Source organism: Solenopsis invicta, chromosome 1 (genome assembly GCF_016802725.1).
Source record: "Solenopsis invicta isolate M01_SB chromosome 1, UNIL_Sinv_3.0, whole genome shotgun sequence".
Taxonomy (NCBI): Eukaryota; Metazoa; Arthropoda; class Insecta; order Hymenoptera; family Formicidae; genus Solenopsis; species Solenopsis invicta.
Window position 1 is genome coordinate 24,019,999 of NC_052664.1, and position 21,779 is coordinate 24,041,777.

At 38.9% G+C, this 21,779-nt stretch overlaps 1 protein-coding gene and 1 non-coding gene across 2 annotated transcripts; both read left to right on the plus strand.

Annotated features, from left to right (window-relative positions):
* Positions 1–38: 38 nt before the first annotated feature.
* LOC105193295 lies at positions 39–15,116 on the plus strand. Its single transcript, XR_005575371.1, has 5 exons — positions 39–235; positions 1,316–1,318; positions 3,795–3,828; positions 4,678–4,974; positions 10,377–15,116. It is a non-coding gene; the product is annotated as an uncharacterized LOC105193295 (transcript).
* A 396-nt stretch (positions 15,117–15,512) lies between these two features.
* Positions 15,513–18,961, plus strand: LOC105193316 (smoothelin). The gene is made up of 5 exons (XM_011157723.1): positions 15,513–15,729; positions 18,053–18,128; positions 18,298–18,421; positions 18,567–18,718; positions 18,838–18,961. Exons 1-5 carry the CDS (start codon positions 15,513–15,515, stop codon positions 18,959–18,961), a joined length of 693 nt encoding a protein of 230 aa, XP_011156025.1.
* The last annotated feature ends 2,818 nt before the right edge of the window (positions 18,962–21,779 follow it).

The following is a 21,779-nucleotide window of genomic DNA, read 5'->3' on the forward strand; positions in this document are numbered from 1 at the left end:
ACCGCCAATAATTCCGCTATTTCGGGCCGTCTAAATTTGGGCCCGGTGACGGTATGCTTTTAATGGCGGCGTTGATAGCGAAGCATCATCCAGCGCTGTCGACCACCACCACCGCTGCCAGCAATAACCACCGGAACGGTGAGAGTTCGGTGGTGGAGAGACGATCGTTCACTGCAGTCTCCCGAAGGCTTGGGCCTCCTACTGCCACCCGACGCTGGTCCTCCGATCCTAAAAGGTAAACTCAACCCTTAAGATCTATCCTTCTTCGAAGGTTTCGGTACTTTTTTGTTTTTTCCGCAGATCTGGTAAAACTGTAATTCTCCTAAAATGGTAATTGGTTCATTTCGTGCACGATCGGACAGTGATTACGTGCGATAATATTTACACTGCTTGCAATTGCTGAAGGTTTTTGTAAAGTTGGTGATTAATTTTGAAATCCTCAATATAATTATTGTGTCTTTTTGTAACACATTATTCGGTATCGTCGTGAAAACTGAAGCAAAAAATATCTCTTTGATCTTTTCTAATGTTAAATTAATTTTAATTGTAATTAATATTAATTTTATACAATATTAAAACAGTGTTGCGTACGCGTCCGTTGCTAAAAAGACAAATAATGACAAAAATTAAATTAATGATTTATTAATCATTCAATTATATTAATTATTTAATGTCAATCTTTTAGAAAAATTTATTGGTACATATATTTGAGAATCTCGAAAGAATTAACCATGGAATTGTGTATTGTGGGGAAGATAATTCAAATTCATCAATCTTGTATGCCAAGCTTCATAAAAACCAATTATGGAAAACGTCCAGAAATAATTCAGAAGTCTTACAGTGTAAGCGAACAGTTTGATGTTCATAAATGTTATTTTTACTTCAAATGCGTCGCCACTTCTGGCACGCACACAAAACACACTAAACTTCTTCATATTTTTTTTTTATAAATAATACGATATCTCTTAAAAAAATTCTCGTCGGCAGCATTCATGATTTTTTGTCTCAATGTACAAAGAAAACAAAAACAATTATTTGATTTGAATTCTGTTATACATTTTCTAAAAATTATTGTGTTTATAGTTACATCTACATTACATCGCATTAATTCTGAATGCACAATTAATAAGGATTTATCTGATATACATTGCATCAGACTTAAACATTGCGTTTCTCTCCGTGTAACTTTCTCGCGGCTTACACGAAACACTTTTAGGCAATTTTACCAAGTCCAAAAATGGGAGCGCGGTCTTACGGAAACTGCATTCCTGTATCCGAAAATACGTGACCGTCGACGATGCGAAAATTCGACGAGGCCGTCATCGTCAGTCGGCGAGCTTCAACAGGATGGTAAAGCGATCGTTGGCATGCTGCCACATAGAATCATTTACTAAAAGTCACGGCTGCGTGATCGAAACGTAGTAACGGCAAGTACTTAGTATTGGGATGGAATCGAATTGAAGTTGGAACACAAACGATCCATGTACAGGGTGTCTATAAATTCTGTTCTCATTACCATTCTACCTCTCTAACTCCTTGAAAGGAATAGTTCCTCGAATACGTATTTCGTGACTGTTCACAATTTTAAATCGTTTCCGAAATATAAGGGATGGAAATAGATTTGCACTATGTAATAAATAATCGTGGATAAGGAATAACAGGCAAAATAAGGAAATAAATTGCCATTTGATTTATCTTTTGGAACCCAAAGAGAGTTTGCGTCGAATTTGTGTGAGTTAAATTATTAAAATAATAATAACAATATATACGCAAAATAAGACTTCAAACATATTTTTAATGTCTTTTATATTTTATAGTGTAGTTTAAATTTTCGTTTGACTATAGTTTTATCAGTTAGAAAACTCTTTGTCGAGTAAAAACAATTCACGCGCGCGATATAATATTGTTGTAAGCCACAATCCGTTCTTCTTTTCTGAACCTGATAATCCTGTGTTGGGAAGATTAAATTTATGGAACGATTACCTTTCTTTTTAATTTGTAAAACAGTAAGTTAGGCAGACTCTGCTGTATCACAAACGTTTTAACTGCTTTTGAATGCAACCGAAAGAATCAATGGAGTAAATCTGGCGATGCAGAGAGGGAAGACGGGTCGCGACGAACGAAATTCCTTTCATTGAAATCCCGCTCTTTCCGTTCGATCGATTCCTCCCATTCATTCGTCGTCGAGCCGAAAGCTCACGCGAAATCGCGGGTAGTAATCTCGGGGAGAAATTTCTGTGACGAGCGAAACGCGAGCACTTCCTCGCGGTAGCATTCGGAGGCGTCTACCTACGCACTGCAACTCGCCCGGCCTATTTATAAAATGCGACCTCGTGGCACACACCGCGTTCGCCACTACCGCCTACCTATCATGGTCGTCCCGCGTGCAAATCAGCGCGCTGTCTAGCCCGCTTCTTCCTAATTTCCGAACGTACGAAAAACGGGTCAGAGCTATTTTCGTGCGAAACGGCCCTCAAAACCACGAAAGTGCCGACGATGTCTTGTTAGAACGAACGCCGTGCACCACGTGTGCGTGTGCTTCTCTCTTCCGTCTCTATTATTTTCGATAACGAGCAAGTCTTTTCAATCTGGGAACGATTTACGATAAACCTGGGAACGTCGAGAACAAGAAGGTAGGCGTTTGATTCGCGTGTCACGCGACCGACTGTACTTTAATCCGAACCTAGCCGTATCGCATATTTGATATGACAGATCGTTGTAGAAGTGTGCAAGTCAAGTGCTTGTGAGACCGAATCCTTTTAATTTGAATACAAAATCGAATAAATTAAATTTCCTTGGATTTATATTACATGATATTGCAAGAATTTTAGAAAATAATTTTTAAGAAAATGTTAAATAAGAATTTATATTAAATTTTAGACAATAAGTTTGATAGTATTATACTGATAAATAGTTATTAAACACATATTGTAGAAATTAAAATGTTATTATTGAAATGAGAGTATTTTAGTGTTATCACTTCGCTTCGTTAGGAAAATACATATAATGGAGCAATTACATTTTTTTTCTATTTAAAATTCCAAAAAAGTTTGATACAAATTTGAAATAAAATTTGCAAAGTAATTTTGCAAAATTGTCTACTGTGTATAAAAATTTTTGAATAATTTACAAGACTAAAAATGGTAGAGAAGTTTTGTGGAAATTGGCAAAGAATCAGGCACGAGAATTGATTTGCATTGATATAAGATTTTTGCTACAAGAAATTCAAATGAAACAATCAGAATAAGCGATCGATTCGAAATCGAATCATGATGATTCAAAATTCTCGAACTATTCAAATTTGAACTATTCCTGCACTTCTAATTTATTTTAATGGTGATTGTATTTGAATTAAATTTGAATTTAATCTCACAAGTTTGAAATCACTCAATGCTTCTTTTCTATCAAAATTTATGAATCGACAAAAAAAATAAATAAATGTAAATGTATTTATCAAAATATAATGACAACACAAACACTACACTTAATACACATTAAAAGTTTCGCAAATTTTAATTTAAAGAAACATATACAGATAAAGTACAATTTTGTAGGGTAACTCGCATATCATTTTACATTGTAAGCCTCAAATTATCAATTTTTGTGAATCATTACTGTCGAGTTTATTTCAAATAAAAATTGCAAAAATAAAAATTTGCGTATGACTCCAATTGTTTTAAAATAAAACGGCAGCTCGATAAAAATTTTTTACTTTATCATCCTTAAAGAAAAAATAAAATTGCAAATATTATTATTGTTTCCTAATAGCTGTGTTTATTTTTTTAGGCGTCCAGTCGAGGCAGCGTGCTGAAATGTCGGGAAAAGAAGGTGAGAGCCCTTTTACGAGCTCTGTCACGACCATGTTGCTTGAGTATCATCGTAGATAGATAAACGAGTGTCAGTGGAGGAAGTCAGGGGAACGAGAGTAATTCAGCGTATGCGCGTAAAAATGTAATGTTTAATATGATCAACGTAATGTGTAACGGAATGCAGAGCGTATTAACCAAAAGATTCTGGACGACCGCATTCTCGCACAATCAAAATGTACCTCTGTCTACTGCATCTGGGGTGCAAACAGTTTACATCCTGTCGCATTTCCGCGATATATAACGCCGCTGTGTTCGCCACTGCACTGACGATGTTTATTAACAAGAAGCGTTCGCCGAGCTACGTCATCGATCTTTATAAAACTGCCTGTCTGTGAAACGCAGAAATAATAAGAATCATAAAAATAATAAGAATTATGTATCTATTCTTTTTTCTTGACAAGGATCTTAAACACAAATACAGTACACTTTTACATCACTTTATAAAAAGATATTTCCTTCGAATACGATGCTTCGGAGATTAAATTATTGGAATATTTAAAAAATAATACTTAACGAGAGAGTGTTGCATCTTATTTTACGTAACTTTTAATTTTTTTGAAATTACACGAAAATCGGATGTGATTAAGAAACATGAACATAATTGTCAAACATGAAACATTTTCTACCATGACGCATTTTCATGACTAACGCATCGAGAACTTTAATCTTTCAAGCCCCGTTGCCCGTTGCATTGACTTATAGAAAAATGACATCTTTCCATTGCGGATGATCGCTTCTCATCTCTTTCCAATTAACTCAGGTGCGCTTGTACTGTCGAACGATTGTTATATTTAACTCGCTTTTGCAGATTCGCAGGACGCGTCGGAGCAGGATGACACTCAAGATGAGACCACGGAAACAGCGGAAGTCAGCCATGAGGTAGCGAGCACGATAGAGAAATCGGATAGCTCGGATAGCTTGTCAGAAAAATCGTCGAAAGGATCGGAAGAGGAGCGAGAGGAAATTAAGGAGGAGGAAGGAGCAGAAATAAAGGAGAAGGAAGGGGAAGAAATAAAGGAGAAAAAACGAGAGGAAATTAAAGAGGTAGAAGCGAGGGAAAGGCTGAGTTGCGAAGAGACACAAAAGGAAGAAACGTCGGCCCCAGGTTGGTAACGCGTACTTCGATCAAGTATAGTATCAAGAAATAAAGAAAGAACTCGAGAATTTTAATAATCTTTTGAGTACAAAAAAATTTTATGCGAGATGATTATTAAATACCAAATATTACGAGAGATAAGAGGAGTGTCTAGATGCGTCAAAATAAAAAGCTAACTTTGTGAATTTTTTGTAGAAAAACGGAAAGAGATAAAGTAATCGGGTTTGTTCCATTCAAAGATTGTATTTTTTTCCTTTTTATCATTTAAAATTTATTAAAAAAAGTTATTAAAATTGGCGTCGTTATTAACATTCTTGTGAAGCTTGTTTTAAAAAACACAGCTTGCGGTAATCACTACCGCTTCCATAAAACTTATCTAAAAGTAAAACGCTTTACAAGCTTTATAAAAATGAAACGTAAATCTAATATATATAACGTATATATGACGTAACTGTTTTTCGAAATATTATGTTTGAACAACATGGCAAATAATAGAAGTCAAATATTGATTTTTCACCAAACATTTTATTGATTTTTTTGATGCAAAAAAACGAAGCATTGAGAAAAGAATTCTATATCAAAGACTAGTATTTAGTATTTAGTTTTTAGTATTTAGAAAATATGTGTAAAATTGTAAATCATTTACAAGCTATTTTTAAGATAGATTAGTCACGAGTTTTGAAGACAAATTTCATAAGAATGTTAATAACAATACCATTTTTAATTATTTTTTTATTAAAATTTAAATAATAAAGAGAGAAAAATATCTTTACAATAAAATCCGACTTTTTCCGTTTTTCCGTAAAAATTTTATAAAGTTAGGTTTTGTTTTGATACGTCTAAATACCTAATATATATATACCTCTTTTCAATGCGACTTCAACATTATATTAAACAATTAAAATAAAGCAATTGAAATAATAAAAAAAAATATCTGGTCACAACGCACATTACATTAATGCATTTATAGTATTGAGGTCTGAAAAGAGTTGTACTCTACAAATTTACATCATATATTTTTAAGCGTGAAATTTAGTAACGTCAAAGAATTTCGAAAGTGGTACACGTTTGTAACACATTTAGGATAATAGTACAATGTAGCAAAGTATATCAAAATAGTGCGCTAGAATGCGCAGGCACACTCTCTGGTTTCTGAGAACTTGAAAATTTGGTCTTGTGCCATCTTGTTTTTGTTACCTCCCGCTAACATTAGATACCATGGTATAATTAAATTTAGGAGAGGGGTTAAAGCGTGCGTGCTAAATCTATATAAACAATACAATTTTATTGTACTTGTATTTTATTATATTTTTATTCCCAAACAACACATGATAAATATTCATAAATATTTATATAATATTTATGGTAAATAAAAAAGTAAATATTTATAGTAATATTTTATATTTGTTTTATATACATTTTGGTAAATATTTAAAAAATATTCAAATAATTATTATAAACAATTTTAAATCTGTTATAAATATTATGTGCTATTTGGGTTAAGAGGGCTAATTCGCGTAACGCATTTGCAACTCTTGAGAGCCTGGTTTCTGTCGACTTCCGGTTTAATTTTTAAGGAAAATTTATTTCCACGTACCATTTGGATTCAAAGTTGGAACACGCGTGATGTGAAATTACGATTGTCGTTTCTGGGACATTTACCGCAAGTTAAAATAGAAATTCTATTAATTTTAAAGAAATTGCGCACAAACTCACACGCAGTGCGTTCGCGGCGTGTTTACCCCATCGCTCCTTGTCGGAACCAATCGGCGCTGCTCACCCAAGTCGTCGACGTGTTTGCGTTAACGCTGCCATTATTCGCATAGACGTTCACGCGTTTATTTGAATAGCGACGTCAGCGGGATAGTTCGGCACGGATGTGCGGCGATTTGCGCGTTTCGCGCTATGTTTCAAGGAAATCTAAACTTTCTTACGCGCAAACTATTTCGGTCGCGCTACAGGTTTCCGCGTTATTTACAAATCCTCCGGTCTCGCGGCGATATACAATTCTACAGTTACCTGATCCTACAATGGAAATGCTCGATATAAATTCTCGGAATATGAAATATTGTTGAGTACAACAGTGACTAATGGCGCTATCAGAAATAGAATTATTGACGAGAACGAAAGAGAGGGACAGAGAAGAGAAAGAGAGAGATAGAAAAGAAAAAGAAAAAAGAGAGATAGGAATATAGAAACCGAGTAGACAATACGTTTAGACCGGGACAATGAACGGAATAAAAGAAGACAAAATAATGTAGGAAGAAAGAGAGCAGAAAAATTGGCACAAAGACGATCCAGTGGAAGAGAAGTACGACAGGCTAGACATTAGTGCGTTCACCACGTGTGTACAAAGCGGAAAATCTGTTTTGTCGCGACAATTTTAGAGGTCTCGGTTCCGTTAGGCGAAACAAAAAATGACGCGTTCGATTCGGACGAAACAAAATTAACAATCCGGAGAAAGAAGGCTGAGCTACGAAAACTTTTCCATCTGGAAAGAGAAATGGAATGGGCGGTAGAGCAAAGTGGAGCGCAACAACTGGGGTACGACCAACGTTATGTATGTCTGCGCGCATGTTCGCCTTCTTAAATGAAATAACGAATTGAATCAAATTCGTTACATTTTCGGATTATTTTGTTCATAATTTTCGATCGACGACGATAAAGGCGAAGGTTCCAGCCGTCGTTAACGCGCAAAGAGAGAAACAAGAACCTTACGGAAATTTAACACCGGTATTAAATTTCTGTAAGGGGAACGACTTGTCAGCATCACTTCTGTCAAATCATAGTGTCAGGCAGCAGCCTCAATTCTAACGTTGTTTCGCAACCGCGTCGTCATTTCAACGCTTTCATTTCCAAAAATAAAAACGCGACGTGACACGCGGTCGCATTACGGTACAATAACAACGGAACTACTGTAATTAATGGCGCGAATGAGGTGCGACAGTTGAGCTGTTGCGAGCCGATCTCCCCGTTGCAAAATCTTACGTGCGAGCGCGTTTTCGGCGAGCGCTTTGTGACTCGCCTTGTACACGCGGGTGGTTTCGCGGCCGGCGTGCGCGAGAGCGCCTCGCCTCGCCTCGCCTCGCCTCGCCCCGCTTCGCTTCGCTTCGCACAGCAGCTGCACAGGCGTCGAACGAGCGACCGAAAATAAATCCTCGCGGAGAGAATCCCCGTACGTTGTTTTAAATAAAGCGAGCGCGCGCGGACGCGCGCGATAGCCGAAGCCGGTCAGCGCGCGCGTTCGGTCGCGATCTCCGCTCGCGTGTGCCGCTCCTTCTCTCTTCCTTCTCTCCTCGCGAGTCGCGAAGAAATCGCGCGTCCGCGCGCAGTGGCAGCGGACAACCGGGTAAAAATACTGTGCGTTTCAATAGCGCATCGAAACTCACTGCTGTGCGGGCTCTGTCTCTCGCGTTTTTCCGTTTTCGCGCGCGATCGCCTGCAGATCTCGCGCATCCCTTAGCACAGCGGAAAATCGGATTAACGGTGCGACGCGACGCGCGGGAAAACCGGTTGTTTTACAATGCTTCTAACAAACTGCCTCGCGCGTCCCCGCGACCCGCGCCCAACTCGCGCGAAGCTCTTAAAACCCGCGACGCGTTGACGTGCCGAAGAGAGACGTGCCGAGACGGCTGGACGTGCGCGAGGTCTCTTCGTGCTGCGATAAGCGATTACGTTCGAAAACACGGTACCGACGTGCGAGAATTACGCGTTTTCTCTTCTTCATTCCTTCTTTGCGATCCGGTGATTTAGTAGCGTGGAAGAGAGGACGGTTTGCCAAAATTTTCTTATCTCTCTCGTGAACGTAAATTGATCAATGATCGTTCGGGTAGAAGAATATCCCAAGTAGGACAACAAGTCAACATGATATCAAAATGATTCGTGATTGATCGAAAAGTGACTTTTAATAATCATTTTAGAACCATTTTGACGTCATCTTGATGCCATGATGATGACTTTTTGTTCCACTTGGATAGTGTTTTCTTCAGTTACGCGATTGTCGGAGTAACGTTTTCATTTTTACTGTACGACATTTTGCTATCGGTATTATCTTTTACAATTAGATTTAATTCACAATACTTTCTCGCTTCTTTCTAATTGCGCGATATATTTATGCGACAGTTCTGAACCGAGTGTAAAGCGCGTGACGCGAATGGTGCTTTTGAAAACGAAATGTAGGAAGTTTGGTGAATCTTGACGACGTACGATTAACCCTTTCAGTGCTGCGTGAATACTTTTAACATGGATCTTGCGTGCGCACTTTATCAACCTGTGACGTGCTGTGACGCACTTCAATTTTTATTTATTATTTTTATTTTGTTTACTCTTAAAAGGCCGAACGATCTCAGTACTGAAAGGATTAAAAACGACGAATCGTTGTAAAGTAACTTCAAGAAGCAAGTCGCGAGTATACCGTAAATCGCTAACGCGTATAATCGTATGTACATGTTCAGTCTTCGAGAAGCACCACTTGTCAAGATTTACGCTCGGACTCTTCAATCGCGGATTAAAAATAGCGATCGTTCTGGCAGAAAAGCAGTGAGTTTTCTTTCGCTATCCGACTAGCAAAGCAGTATCTTGCCTCTGGCAACATTTTCTTCACGTAGTCTGAAAACATAGTTAGGTATGTGTTTTCACACTTGCATAAAAGCGTAATTTTATTCAACGTTACAGAGTTTAAGCACCTGTTAGTTGATTTTGATGTAATTTCTGTTATATAATCTTTTATATAATAGTTCGTTAATAATTCATAACTATTACTTTATCAAATATTACAATATACCGATCATGGTATTATATAAAAATACAAAGTATATAAACTATAAATACAATTATATATTGGAGATGTTAAAAATATTATATATCACAATTATAGATCTATACACTGAGATAAAAATTTTCTAAATTTTAATAAATGTTTATTTGACTAGTACTAATAAAATGTTTACTTAAGGTACACAAATATTTACTTAAAAAAAATGATATTTAAATTAAAATAGTAGTGCTTGTACTAAATAAATATATATTTACATTACTAAACATTTTATTAATATTATCAAATAAATATTTATTAAAATTTAGGAATTTTTTTTTCTATGTAGAATAGATCAATAGATTATTATTGTATAGTAAATGTTTATAGATCATGTTGCGATTGATCAAAATCACTATAGTATTAAACTGATCAAATAACAGCGAAGACAATTCGACGCCACTCTAAAAAAAAAGCTATCAAAATTTCATGAAAAAGTAACAAATTATTTTTAAGTAACGGGATAACACGTTATTTTTATAGAGTAACGTTTCCAACCCTGAGTTATATATGATTTACATCTTATTAGATAATTTAATCAAATAAAACCTCGATGCGATAATGATTTCCAACTATCGTCCTCATTCTTTTTTAGCAGAGCTGGCGACCGTCACGAGAAGCGCGTCGTCAGACGACGGCGTGCCGGTGTCGGGGGTAGCCGCGAGGCAGGCAGAACCGGGTACAGGGGTGCCATTGGCAACCACCGCCAACGTCGGAGACGGAGCACAGCGTTGCGTCAGCGGTGGTGCCAGCGTGGCAGTCGGTGAGTGGAATTCATTGCCGGTACTGGTAGAACGTCTGCGCGAGGCACTCGAGTTGTCCCTGGCAGCGAGTTGCCGGCGAGGCAGCGACGAGCCGACGGCGACGTCGCTCACCGTGCCCGGCGTCGGCGTCGGCACCGACGGGGTCGGCGATCGATCCTGCGCGCGCCGTTCTATGGAAGAGGCGTTGCTCGGCAGCGACCACGGTTGCGACCACGACGTGCCCGTATCGAGGAAGGACGAGCTCAAGTTCCTGGAAGATCTACTGCTGTTGGACATTCAGACCGCGCTCTCCCGTTTGCGCGAGACGCTCGAGCGCACGGACGTCGCGACGCTCGCCAAGTACGGCGGAGTGTCTGATCCCACGAGTAAGCTTCACTCCTGCGTTTGGTCTCGAGCCTGCTATCGCGACTGCAGGTACCGGTAGAAGAGAGGGAATCGGGTGCTAACGAGAGCGACAAGACGATCGACGTTACGGCACAAAGCGGCGGCGGCGGAGGCTGCGGTGCGTCACCCGGACGAAGACGGCGCCCCGTCAGGCACACCATCGGCGTCTCCGCCGAGGAGATCGCACGCGCGAGGAGACAGCTAGAGGAGAGCAGTGCGGATTTAGCGAGATTGAACAATCAGGTGTTCTCGGTTGAACGATCCGAACCCCTGCTGCCTGTATCGCGTAACGTGACGAACAGCGAGAGACCGCAAGTGGAGGAGATCCACGATAAGTACACGAAGGACGTAATCAATCAACGTCAGTCATTGCGCGATAAGAATAAGGACACTAGTGTATATCGGCCGCTGGTTCCGCCGCAGATCGGTTACGTGGATCGGCCGGCGGTCGCATCTAGAACGGCGGATGATTCAAATGCACTTCAGATTCGACAACGGGAAGTTGTCGATGGTTACCAGGACAAGGTGAACGACGACGAGGAAGCTGCGATCAAGAGGGCGAGCGAGGAGCAGAGTCGGGTGACGAAACTCGCGGCAGCGCTTCGGCAACGCGCAGAGTTGATCACCGCCGGCAAGTGCAACAACGCCAGTAACAAGTTTGCGGTAAAAAAATCCAAGATCAAGCGCGCCAACACCATCGACATACCGAGCTATCTGAAGCTACAGGCCGACAGTATCGGTTACGACAATCTCGGGTGCGCGGTGCTACGACGACCCATCAACGTGGGCGATAAAATTACCGCGAACGCGTCCAATCTCATTGTGCCGTCGTTCCAGGCCAAAACGGAGAATGACAAAAAGTTCTTAGCGCTGATCAATCGGAATAACGAAACAAAACAGGCGTACAACGCCGCGCCCGCCTTTGTCAAATCTCTCGGCTACACCAAGACGGCGGACATGTCGCAAACGAAAGAGAATTGGAATAGCCGATTCTCGAACATCAAGACTGCCTTCGATAAGCCTTCGTCCGTTGTGAATGAAGCTGACAAGTTGTCACCGAGGCTGCAAAATGTTGCCAAACGTTTCATGGATACGCCATCAACGTCTCCACAAATTCCGGTGAACAAGAAGACGTCGACAGGTGTCAACGCGGCACATAATGGCTTCTCGTTTGCAAACGCAAACGTGCCGCAGTCGGACGCGGGCTTCAAACACGCGCCTTCATCGTTGTTTCGGAAAATCGAGAAGCCAAACACACCGCATACACCAAAGTCCCCGACCGCCCATTGGCAGAAGGATAATGCGCCATCATCCGGAAATTCCTTACGCGAAAAAGCCAAGAAGTTTGACCGAGACATCAATCAATCCCAATCGTTCAATATGAGCGAGAACACCCAGAAATCCGTCTTCCCTCGACCACCGTGGATCGAGCATGAAAGAAACGAAGGTAAATCAAACAAGATGGTCACGGAGAACGGACGACTCGATTACCGGCTGTTCTGCAAGCAGTTTGCGCCCTTTATTGGCAAGAACGTCGCCCCGGAAACCAAAAGCATCGAGGATTCTCGCAAGCGTAATGAATACTCGAACGCTGCTCATCGTAAGAACTTGGCGCCGTTGAATGAGAACCTTGGCGTAGTGGACGGAAAAATTTCCTTTAGGATGTTCTCTGAGAACAAACCGCAGGTACAATATCGTTCAAATGAGCCGGGTCGCGCGGTTGAGGAACCAGTTCGAAATAAATTTGATCTTCGCAGCGAGAAGAATGTTTTTGAACCTCTAGCCACGTTGCACAATGATAAAGACTTGTTCGGAACTGCATTCGTGGGAAACGCACCGATCGATGCGATGCTCAAAGGTAGCTCGTCCGTAGCCATACAGACGGGGATCAATGACGATTGTCATCCTGAGGAGGCACGAGAGTTTCGAGTGACTCCTAGGATCGCAAAAGGGCCACCGACTGCGTACAACAATGTGTCTGTTCAAACTCACAACGAGCCAAACGTAGAAGTCAAAGAACATTGGACACCTCAATATAATACCGTTCTGACATCAAACTCAAATTATCATCCTGTCGGGGATCTAAGCCATTTCATCCTTGACCACAATCGGAATTATAATACCGTAACGACTGATATCGCTTCGAAAAATGAAGCTCTGCCCTTAGCAAATAAGAATTCATGTGATCTTATCAAAGAGGACACTCTTTGCTTGCCGTATTCGACGGAGGAGGTTCCTTTTCAGACGATTTCTAGTCATCAGTCACCTGAACCGGTTTTCCAAACGAGTCCACGATGTGAAAATTATTTTTCACCTAAATCGATGATTGATAATCGATCGCAACTGTATCCGACTTATATCCCGTACATTAAACCTAATGAAGATTCGTTCGAGGATCGGCTGCCAAGCGTGTCGTATGAAATTGATAAGGAAGATCGCCTGCGTACGAGTGACGGCATTTTGCCAGAAGAACAGAATATTCAAAATCAAGATATCAGCGTAGACACCGGCGTAGTCACGCGATACACTTGCGCTATCGCGACTGTCGCATCGGACGTTCCAGCGATGCAGATAGACGGGATCAGATCAGACTCTGGAACATCGCCATCGTCTTCCTTATCACCCTCACAGCTCTGGCCACATCCCAAATCAACTGATAACGAGACAACCGAAGACGAAATACGTCGACATAACATGCTACAGCAAAGCCTGGTTCGTCAACTGCAAAATGAACGAACAATGCTAAACGATCTTCACGTACCTGTGGTCAACCAGTCTAGTAATTTTAATCAGTCTGACAATTTTCATAAATCTAACAGCTTTAGTCCACCTTTAAGACTTCAACCGCCCGAAGTGCCGAAAAGACCGGAATTGCCAAAAAAACCGGAGCCACCAAAAAGATCAGAACGATCAAAGAGATTGGAACCGCCGAGGAAGTTGGAACCACCCAGAAAATTAGAGACACCGAGAAAGTTGGAATCACCAAAAAGATTAGAGATACCGAGAAAGTTGGAGCCGCCGAAGAAATTGGAGCCATCGAAAAGGTTAGAGCCACCGACGGTTGTCACTGGTCTACTTTCAGTTACACCATCCTCCGGATTTGGCGCAAAAAATCGGATCACCGCTCTCAGAGAACAGTACGAGCAACCGGGTGGCCAGTCGCGACCCATGCAAAAGGAATGCTCGCCAATCTCGAGCACGATGGATTCTAGCGACGAGTATCTTGTATCTTGCACCAATAGGCCATCCAGATCCATCGTCCTATCAAAGTCTGAGTCATGGCATCAATTAGCACTCTCGAAAAGCCATCATGTTTCGTCCCACCCGGCACAGAGTAACTTGCCGTCGCAACCCCTCGCTAGCAGCGGGTCCTACCTTCCGAAACCGCCAAAACCAAAATCGCCATCGTCCTTCAAGATGAAGAAGCAGTATGAGGCGTCTTCAGACAGCGTAAAAAAAATGGAGGATAAAATTCGCAGATACTTTGATAATCCAAACGACGGCGTCGCGGAGTCGAAGGACTCCAAAGGTAGACGTTTCTCATCGCGTGACTCGACGAAAAAGGGTCTTGTCAGTCTATCTAGGAGTCGCACTATGCCGGGGATATGCGACGAGAGTCTACACCTGACAATCCCGGCGGTGCCACAAATTCCCGTGTCAAATCTCAACACTGCCGACGTGGAGAAGGTGTTTGATGATATTTTCGAGGAGGCTACCAGGACTGAAGATCATCGTTTCTGATCGACCAATCTTCGTTGCGTCGTAAAAGTGTCGGCGTGACATGCATACTTGGAGGACTTGATGACGGTAAAAGTGACGTCTGTTTGGAATTTTTTGCGAGTGCTCTTTGCGCGATAGCCAGCAATACTTTGTGCCATGTTAAACATCGTGATAAAAATACGATTCTACGATCACCGCTAATATTGCTACGGACATGTTACGTAATTGGCCGACAAGGTGGATCGTTAAACTGTGATCTTGCCCATTTTGATTCACATGACCTGCCGTCAACAGCTGTCATCCAGGACCACGGATCGTCGCGCATATAGCCGGTTAATTCTAATCAGACCGTTTATGTTAGAAGTTTGCATATGATTATTGTTGTTTACCTGTTTTCATAAGACAGCTTCTGTAAACATTAACTGTTCAAGATTGACTGGAATTTAACTGTTCCTCCACTTCTCTCCAAACTTCAGCTAGTTTTTACTGGGAACGGCCTTCTTCATAAAAGTGAATCCAGTATTATCTAATTGCATTTTAGATAAAATGCTACGTATTTCATTAGATTCTATAATTTAGTCATCTTTTAAGGAAGCTGAAGGCGGTTAATGAAACCTGGAACTAATTTGCGGTATGTAATTCTTATATTTTCGCAGTCGCTGAGATCGTTTTACGATTAAAGTTTGCATTGAAGCTCGTTTCATATTAAACTAATGTTAGCAATACTATGAGAGTAGACGTAACAGATCTGATTAGAAGCCGCATCTTTAAGAAACGGAAGCGTTTCGCGACGCCGTTCCCAACACGAAGCTTATACACAGCTCTTTGCAAAAGCAGCACATTTCGCGCAACCACGGCGGAATTGAATGCCGATACATGGTCTTCGTCCATTACGAGAGACGGTAGTGCAGATCGATTCAACGACCATCGTCACCGCCGGTGTCCAGCAACCCACATCTTCGTTCTTCTCGCTCAAGATTGCCTCGCTTCTGGCACGTGCGTGGGAAAAGTCGAGCAACACGGAGCCGCTATGCAAAATCTGCTGTAATCAGCAAGAAATAGAGAACATCGCGCAACGCATCGGTTATCCCGCCGTTACTCCGCTCGATGTGCATTACTTAGTTAGCTACGAGCCGCAAAATCCGCATTTGAAACAGTCACGCGTTTTACACGCGCAACGCTCGTGGCTCGTGCTCTTTCTCCTTTACTCTCAACTGCTCTCTTTTCTCTCAACATTTTTGTCTTCTTTTATTTTTATTTAAATCCAAGTCGCGAGCGCGACGCGCACGTTCTCGCGGACGGAGTCGCTAAGAGGACCATGCCAATCCCCGAATAAAGCAGTGAGTCATAGCCCTTATTTTTGTTGATCCTTTTGTTGCGCAGTGGCGTATACAGTTTGCACTGCTGCGAGTGTGTCTAAGAGTGTAATCGTAGTGTACGCGTGCCGTAGTACGCGCTGGTACAATTGCAGAGCATAGCGATGCTGTGGTGGCCCGAGTAATTCAGCTCAGATCTCTCGAAAACATCCCCCGAAAATACGAATGCTCGATAAAAATTTAAAGACTATTTTTCTTGTCACTTAGGATGTAGCTTCACGCGCAATGTTGCAAATGCAGCTGCATATTTCGCAGTATTCGTAGAATGTATTATATATTTGGAACTAATTTTAGTCAATTCTTCTAGAAATTGAATAGAATTTGTGATATTTTTGAAACTTACCATGTTATGCAATGCTGCATAATATAATAATATATTATATATTATTACACATTACATATTACATATTACTTATTATCTTCCTTTTTCATTTAAAAAATTGCATTCGTTATATTTTTTCTTTGTATAAAATTAACTTTTTAGACGGATGTTTTTGCATGAAAGTCTTATGATATTGAGCTAGCATGGGGATAATTTCTCTTTAAAATTCAAAACCATGAAGCAATTCTGCAAATTTGTATTAAAATAGTAATTGGTTCTTAGAAACTAAAATAATGAGAAATAAAATTCTTTATAGATGATAAAAGATTTACATTGAATTGTACATCCGACAAATCTAGAAGACTTCTGAAATTGAGGCAGATATTTCTTTAATGCTCCTGTTTTCGTTGATTCTTACGAATTACGAATTAGAAGGAAGTAGAAAGAATAGATTTTTGATTCCTAAACGCATCGTCTGATCGGCAAATCTACCCATGCTTGCCGCCACACCTCGTGACGTCCTCGTGAAAGTACAACCCATGCAGCACAGAATTTCCAGCAATACTGTAATAATACCTTGGCGGAAAAAGTTTTACAAAATTCTATACAAATTTAAGAAATGTTACAAAAATCTACGTAAAATTGCTAGAATTAAAACATTTTTCTAAATTTTTGTAAATTTGTGTATCTTTGTAGTGCATTTCTACAGTGAAGTTATAACGTCAAACTATAATGAATTATATTTTAAGTAGCTTACTCCGATGGAAAAAATTTCTAGGAATAAGTACAAAGTTATACTAAAAATAGAAATTTGTAGAAATTATTATTATTATTATTTTTTTATAGAGATATTTGTTCTTTTTTTAATTCGGTAAATTTAAATTCAAAATTTTATTGCCATTTTACAGGGCTGAATGAACAAATTAGAAATAAAAGATAAACTATTCAGCAAGATAATAATATTTATTTTTTGATAGAAATATATACATTTAATTATTAAAATTAACAGAAGTGTTCGAATTCTGTGATTATTTTGTAGATTTTTATAACATTTCTTAAATTTGTGTAGATTTTTGTAGAATTTTTTCGGCCAAGATATTTTTAACATTTCTGCAAGATTACTGAAATATTGCAATGTTGCTAAAATGTTCTGTGCTGTATCAACAACTGCATTGTGCGTGCACATGTACACGCGCGCGGACATACTTTTTCAACGCTCGTGCATGGCGGTGGTGTCGATCGATGTCGGTTGATCGACAAATTTAGTACGATACTTATTCACTTTACAATCAAACTCAATGATCTGTGAAGTACTCCTTTTTTTTTACGCAAATTTGTTGCACCTTCCGGCCGAGAATTGCTAAGAGATACTTAGACAATTAATATTTGTACAGACACATGTATGATACGCCATACCCTGTTCTTTTTCATACTAAACCGTTATTGAATTTGTTTGTAAGACAACTAATGCATGTCGCTGCGGGCACGCGACGAGATGTGAGAGACGAACGATTCTGCTAGATTCAGATTTCCTAATAATTTGCACCTCTGACGCCTTTATGAGCAGGAATCAGATTATAGACAATTAAAATAGATCTAGAGAGGCATTAATATTTTAGTCGGATCTTAGTATGCATCTCGACACGAGTCTAACATAACGTACGCCTTTGAGCATTCGTAGCTTTAGAGCGATCTGTTCATTTTTCAGCTCCGAAAAAGCCTCTGTCGCCGTTCGCTAAGTTTCGTCAGCTCGATAAGCAACACAGCGCCAGTTTGTCGCCAAGGTAGGAATAGAAATTAAAACTGCACTTATATAAATTAACAATTACGATGGTTACTTTAACGCAACAAAGATCATGAAAAACAAAAAAAAAAGGAATTTTGATTGATAGTGCAAAAAAAGAAGCTACGCCAACGTTTTAACGCTCCTTTGTTTCTGATTTGTTTATGTAGCCCTGTAAAATCGCCGGCAACGGAATTTCGATTCAAATTTACCGAACCGACTGTGCGAGATAATGCTGCGCAAATTAAAGAGCGATTACTGGCGTGGTGCCGATCGAAAACCAAAGAGTACGATGTAAGTGTGCATCGTGTGTTGTGTAAAATAATATTTACTCGGCACTCACGGACTCTTACGACACCCTGGTATCTATCAAGGGAAAGCGCGCTGCAGTTAACGAGTTATTGAATCACGCATAAAAACTTCCACACCTCTGTTCCAGAATGTACAGCTTGACAACTTCTCGACAAGCTGGAACAACGGCTTAGCATTTTGCGCGTTGATCCATCACTTCAGGCCGGACGCTTTCGATTACAATTCTCTACGTCCGGAGAATCGCAGGAAAAACTTCGAGCTAGCTTTTACGAAAGCCGAGTAAGAGTTCCGAATTTCTCACTTATCGTATCAAGATGTTGATCTTTCTCGTTTTCGAGAATCTGTCATTATAATTAATCTTTTTTTTTTTGCTATTTGCAAACTCTTCTCTCTTGCAGCGAAGTCGCTGGAATCGCGCCGTTACTTGACGTCGAGGACATGGTGATGATGCAACGGCCGGATTGGAAGTGCGTCTTCACATACGTTCAGTCCATCTATCGTCGTTTCAAGGATGAAGACTAGTGGCTACTTTAAAATCAGCAGCAGCAGCAACATAATTCCACTTTACGCCAAGACATATAACACGATCACTACTCGTAGAGCAGGGTTTCTTTTTTTTTAAATTTATATGTGGTTGAAAGAACGATATAGCCGTTTCTTTCTTTTTATATATACAGTCAAATTGACGTTCCTGTAGCCACATGTGAATCAAATCCGATAGTAAGCGTAGAACTTTGCATAGACAATATCTTAAAATGATGATAACAATGACGACGATGATGGCAATGTTGATGATAATGATGAGTCATTGAAATCAGTCTCACGATTGCGTGAGAAGCTATATGCATTCGTACATGTCTTATATTTTCATATCTCGCATATTTTTCCGGCATGCAAGTCTTACTAACGTGTAACTACTTTCTACCGATGCTAATGTAGCGGCTATAATGATTTCTATGAAAATACATGATAGTACCTACGCGTGTAAGCAGAACGCTGCCAAGTGACGTTAGCGTCGATATTATAATAAAACTAATAAAAATGCCTTGAGAGTACCAAAGAAATTTCTCAAATAAATATGTGATACAAGAAGAATTTTTTATTTATTCTCCTATATTTCATCTATCTATTTTCTAAGTTTCAGTTTTTATAATTTGAATGTAAAATGTTCAATTTTCAAAATTGCAATTTTAAAAATTTAGTTAAACATGCTATTACGTAATTATTATGCAATTATATGATTATATTTCAACATTCCGATATTCGATTTTTTTAAATTTAAGAGGATCTTAAATATCAATCGCATAACAGAATAAATTAATTTTTAAATTGGTAGATCACAAAATGCTTTTGCAGAATAAAACTATGCACTAAAAAAAAAAAAAAAAAAAAAAAAACGAATGTATTTTACGAGAAAATCGAAAGAAAGAAGAAGCCTGAATAGTGGCTATGCCCATGATTTAGGATTTTTCACAACACGCCATCTCTACAACGTGGACATACACTACGATGTAATGGCAGAGAGAAACCTCTCTGGTACATACATATTGCAAAGAGAATAACTGTTCTAAGTTCTAACCTTGGTCGAAAGCATCGAACGGCATCGAGAGTCGAGGGTCAAGAGTCGAGAGTCGAGAGTTAAGAATCGAGAGTCGAGACGGTCGAAACTGGTCAAAGGTCGAAGTCGAAAACAGTAGGTACTTGGTCTGTTTGAATTTGTTCAATTAATTTAGTCCAGTTGTAGATCCGTTCTATAGTGGATGCTTTTGAAAAATCCAAAACATTTTTCTAAAACGTTTTTAAGATATCCATTGGATGAATCTAACCAGGATGTTTTTAATACATCCGTAACGTCTAAAATGTACAATATGTTTTCAACACATTACTGCACTATCTGGACTTGAAATTGATTATGTAATATTATTTTGTTTTCCTTATCCACTTTATACAAAGTATAATTTATTTATGTAAATTGTAACATTTTAAATAAATAATTAATTAAGTCCGCCTTTGCATATCTATGCATATACTATATCAGGAAAATTATTGCTGTTGATACAATACAAAAATTAATTATTTATTTTTCTGATACTACATATCACATGACATAACAAAAATAATGTTGAAATTTTTATAATATGTGAAATATTTAGACAAATATGTCTAAAAAAACCACTTTATTAATTCTTCACGCTTACATTAATTTAAAATTTTACATGTATAATGTCTTACTTATATTGCATTGCTCTGTATGTTTGAAAGAGATCGTAAAATATTTTTGTTGGTAGTATGTTGGAAAATTTCTAGGCTGATTTGAGTGCATGTGTACTATCAAAATGTGAGCTAACGGATCTTTCCCTTTAAGACTATATAAAAATATTTAAGCAGCAAAATTTAGGCAGTAAACGAATCAGCCAATTAATCGAGAATGTAAGGTCATAACGCAAGCAATAACTAAGCGAACATGTTGATTTCCTTACTGCATCTTATTCCTTAAGTTTTTTGTGCGTCATTATTTTAATCCTTTATTTTAATCTAGTATCAATCTTACTACCAAGAAAAACAGATTATAGGGGAGTCATAATGACGTTACGGAGTATAATGAGGCATAATTTTTCACAGAGATGTTACTATTATATGTATTGAAATGTTATACAATAACTATACTATTAGATGTCTCTTATCATATTATATTTTCAGCTTTTATTTTTAGCTCAAAATTGTTAGAAATTATTTCATGTATTTGTTGTGCTCTCTGCAATTGTAAGTTAAAATTTCTGAGTACATTTGCGTAAGGTAAGCAATGATACAATTCTATTTTTTATTACCACAAGTATATTTATGTTATTAACTGATCTTTTCTTGTCACTTTAATAAAATATTTATGCAAATATATTTATTCCCTGTGATGTTCCATATTATTAAAGTAAATTTATACACTTTGGGGCATAATGGGGCACTAGAACACGGCAAAACGGGGCAAAATAGTGCGCCGTGATACTATGCGCTGGCGACATACATTAATCGCAAATAAAAATGTGTATGTACGTTATGTTTTGCATTAAATTTTATATAATATATTATCACAGATGTGACAAAATTTTAATTTTTATTAATTTTGTAATAACAGTAATATAATGTATCAAAATAATTGTTAATAAAATATTTATATTATTAATTGGAAGTTCAATAATATATTCCTACTTATATAAGGTGTTCTAAGTTACTTTTAAGAAATTTTGAACATTATTTTTAAAAAATAAACAAGTTTTATGAGATGCCCTATTATACCCCGCATAACGGAGCATAATAGGATTAGTGCACGTTTTCAATAAAATAA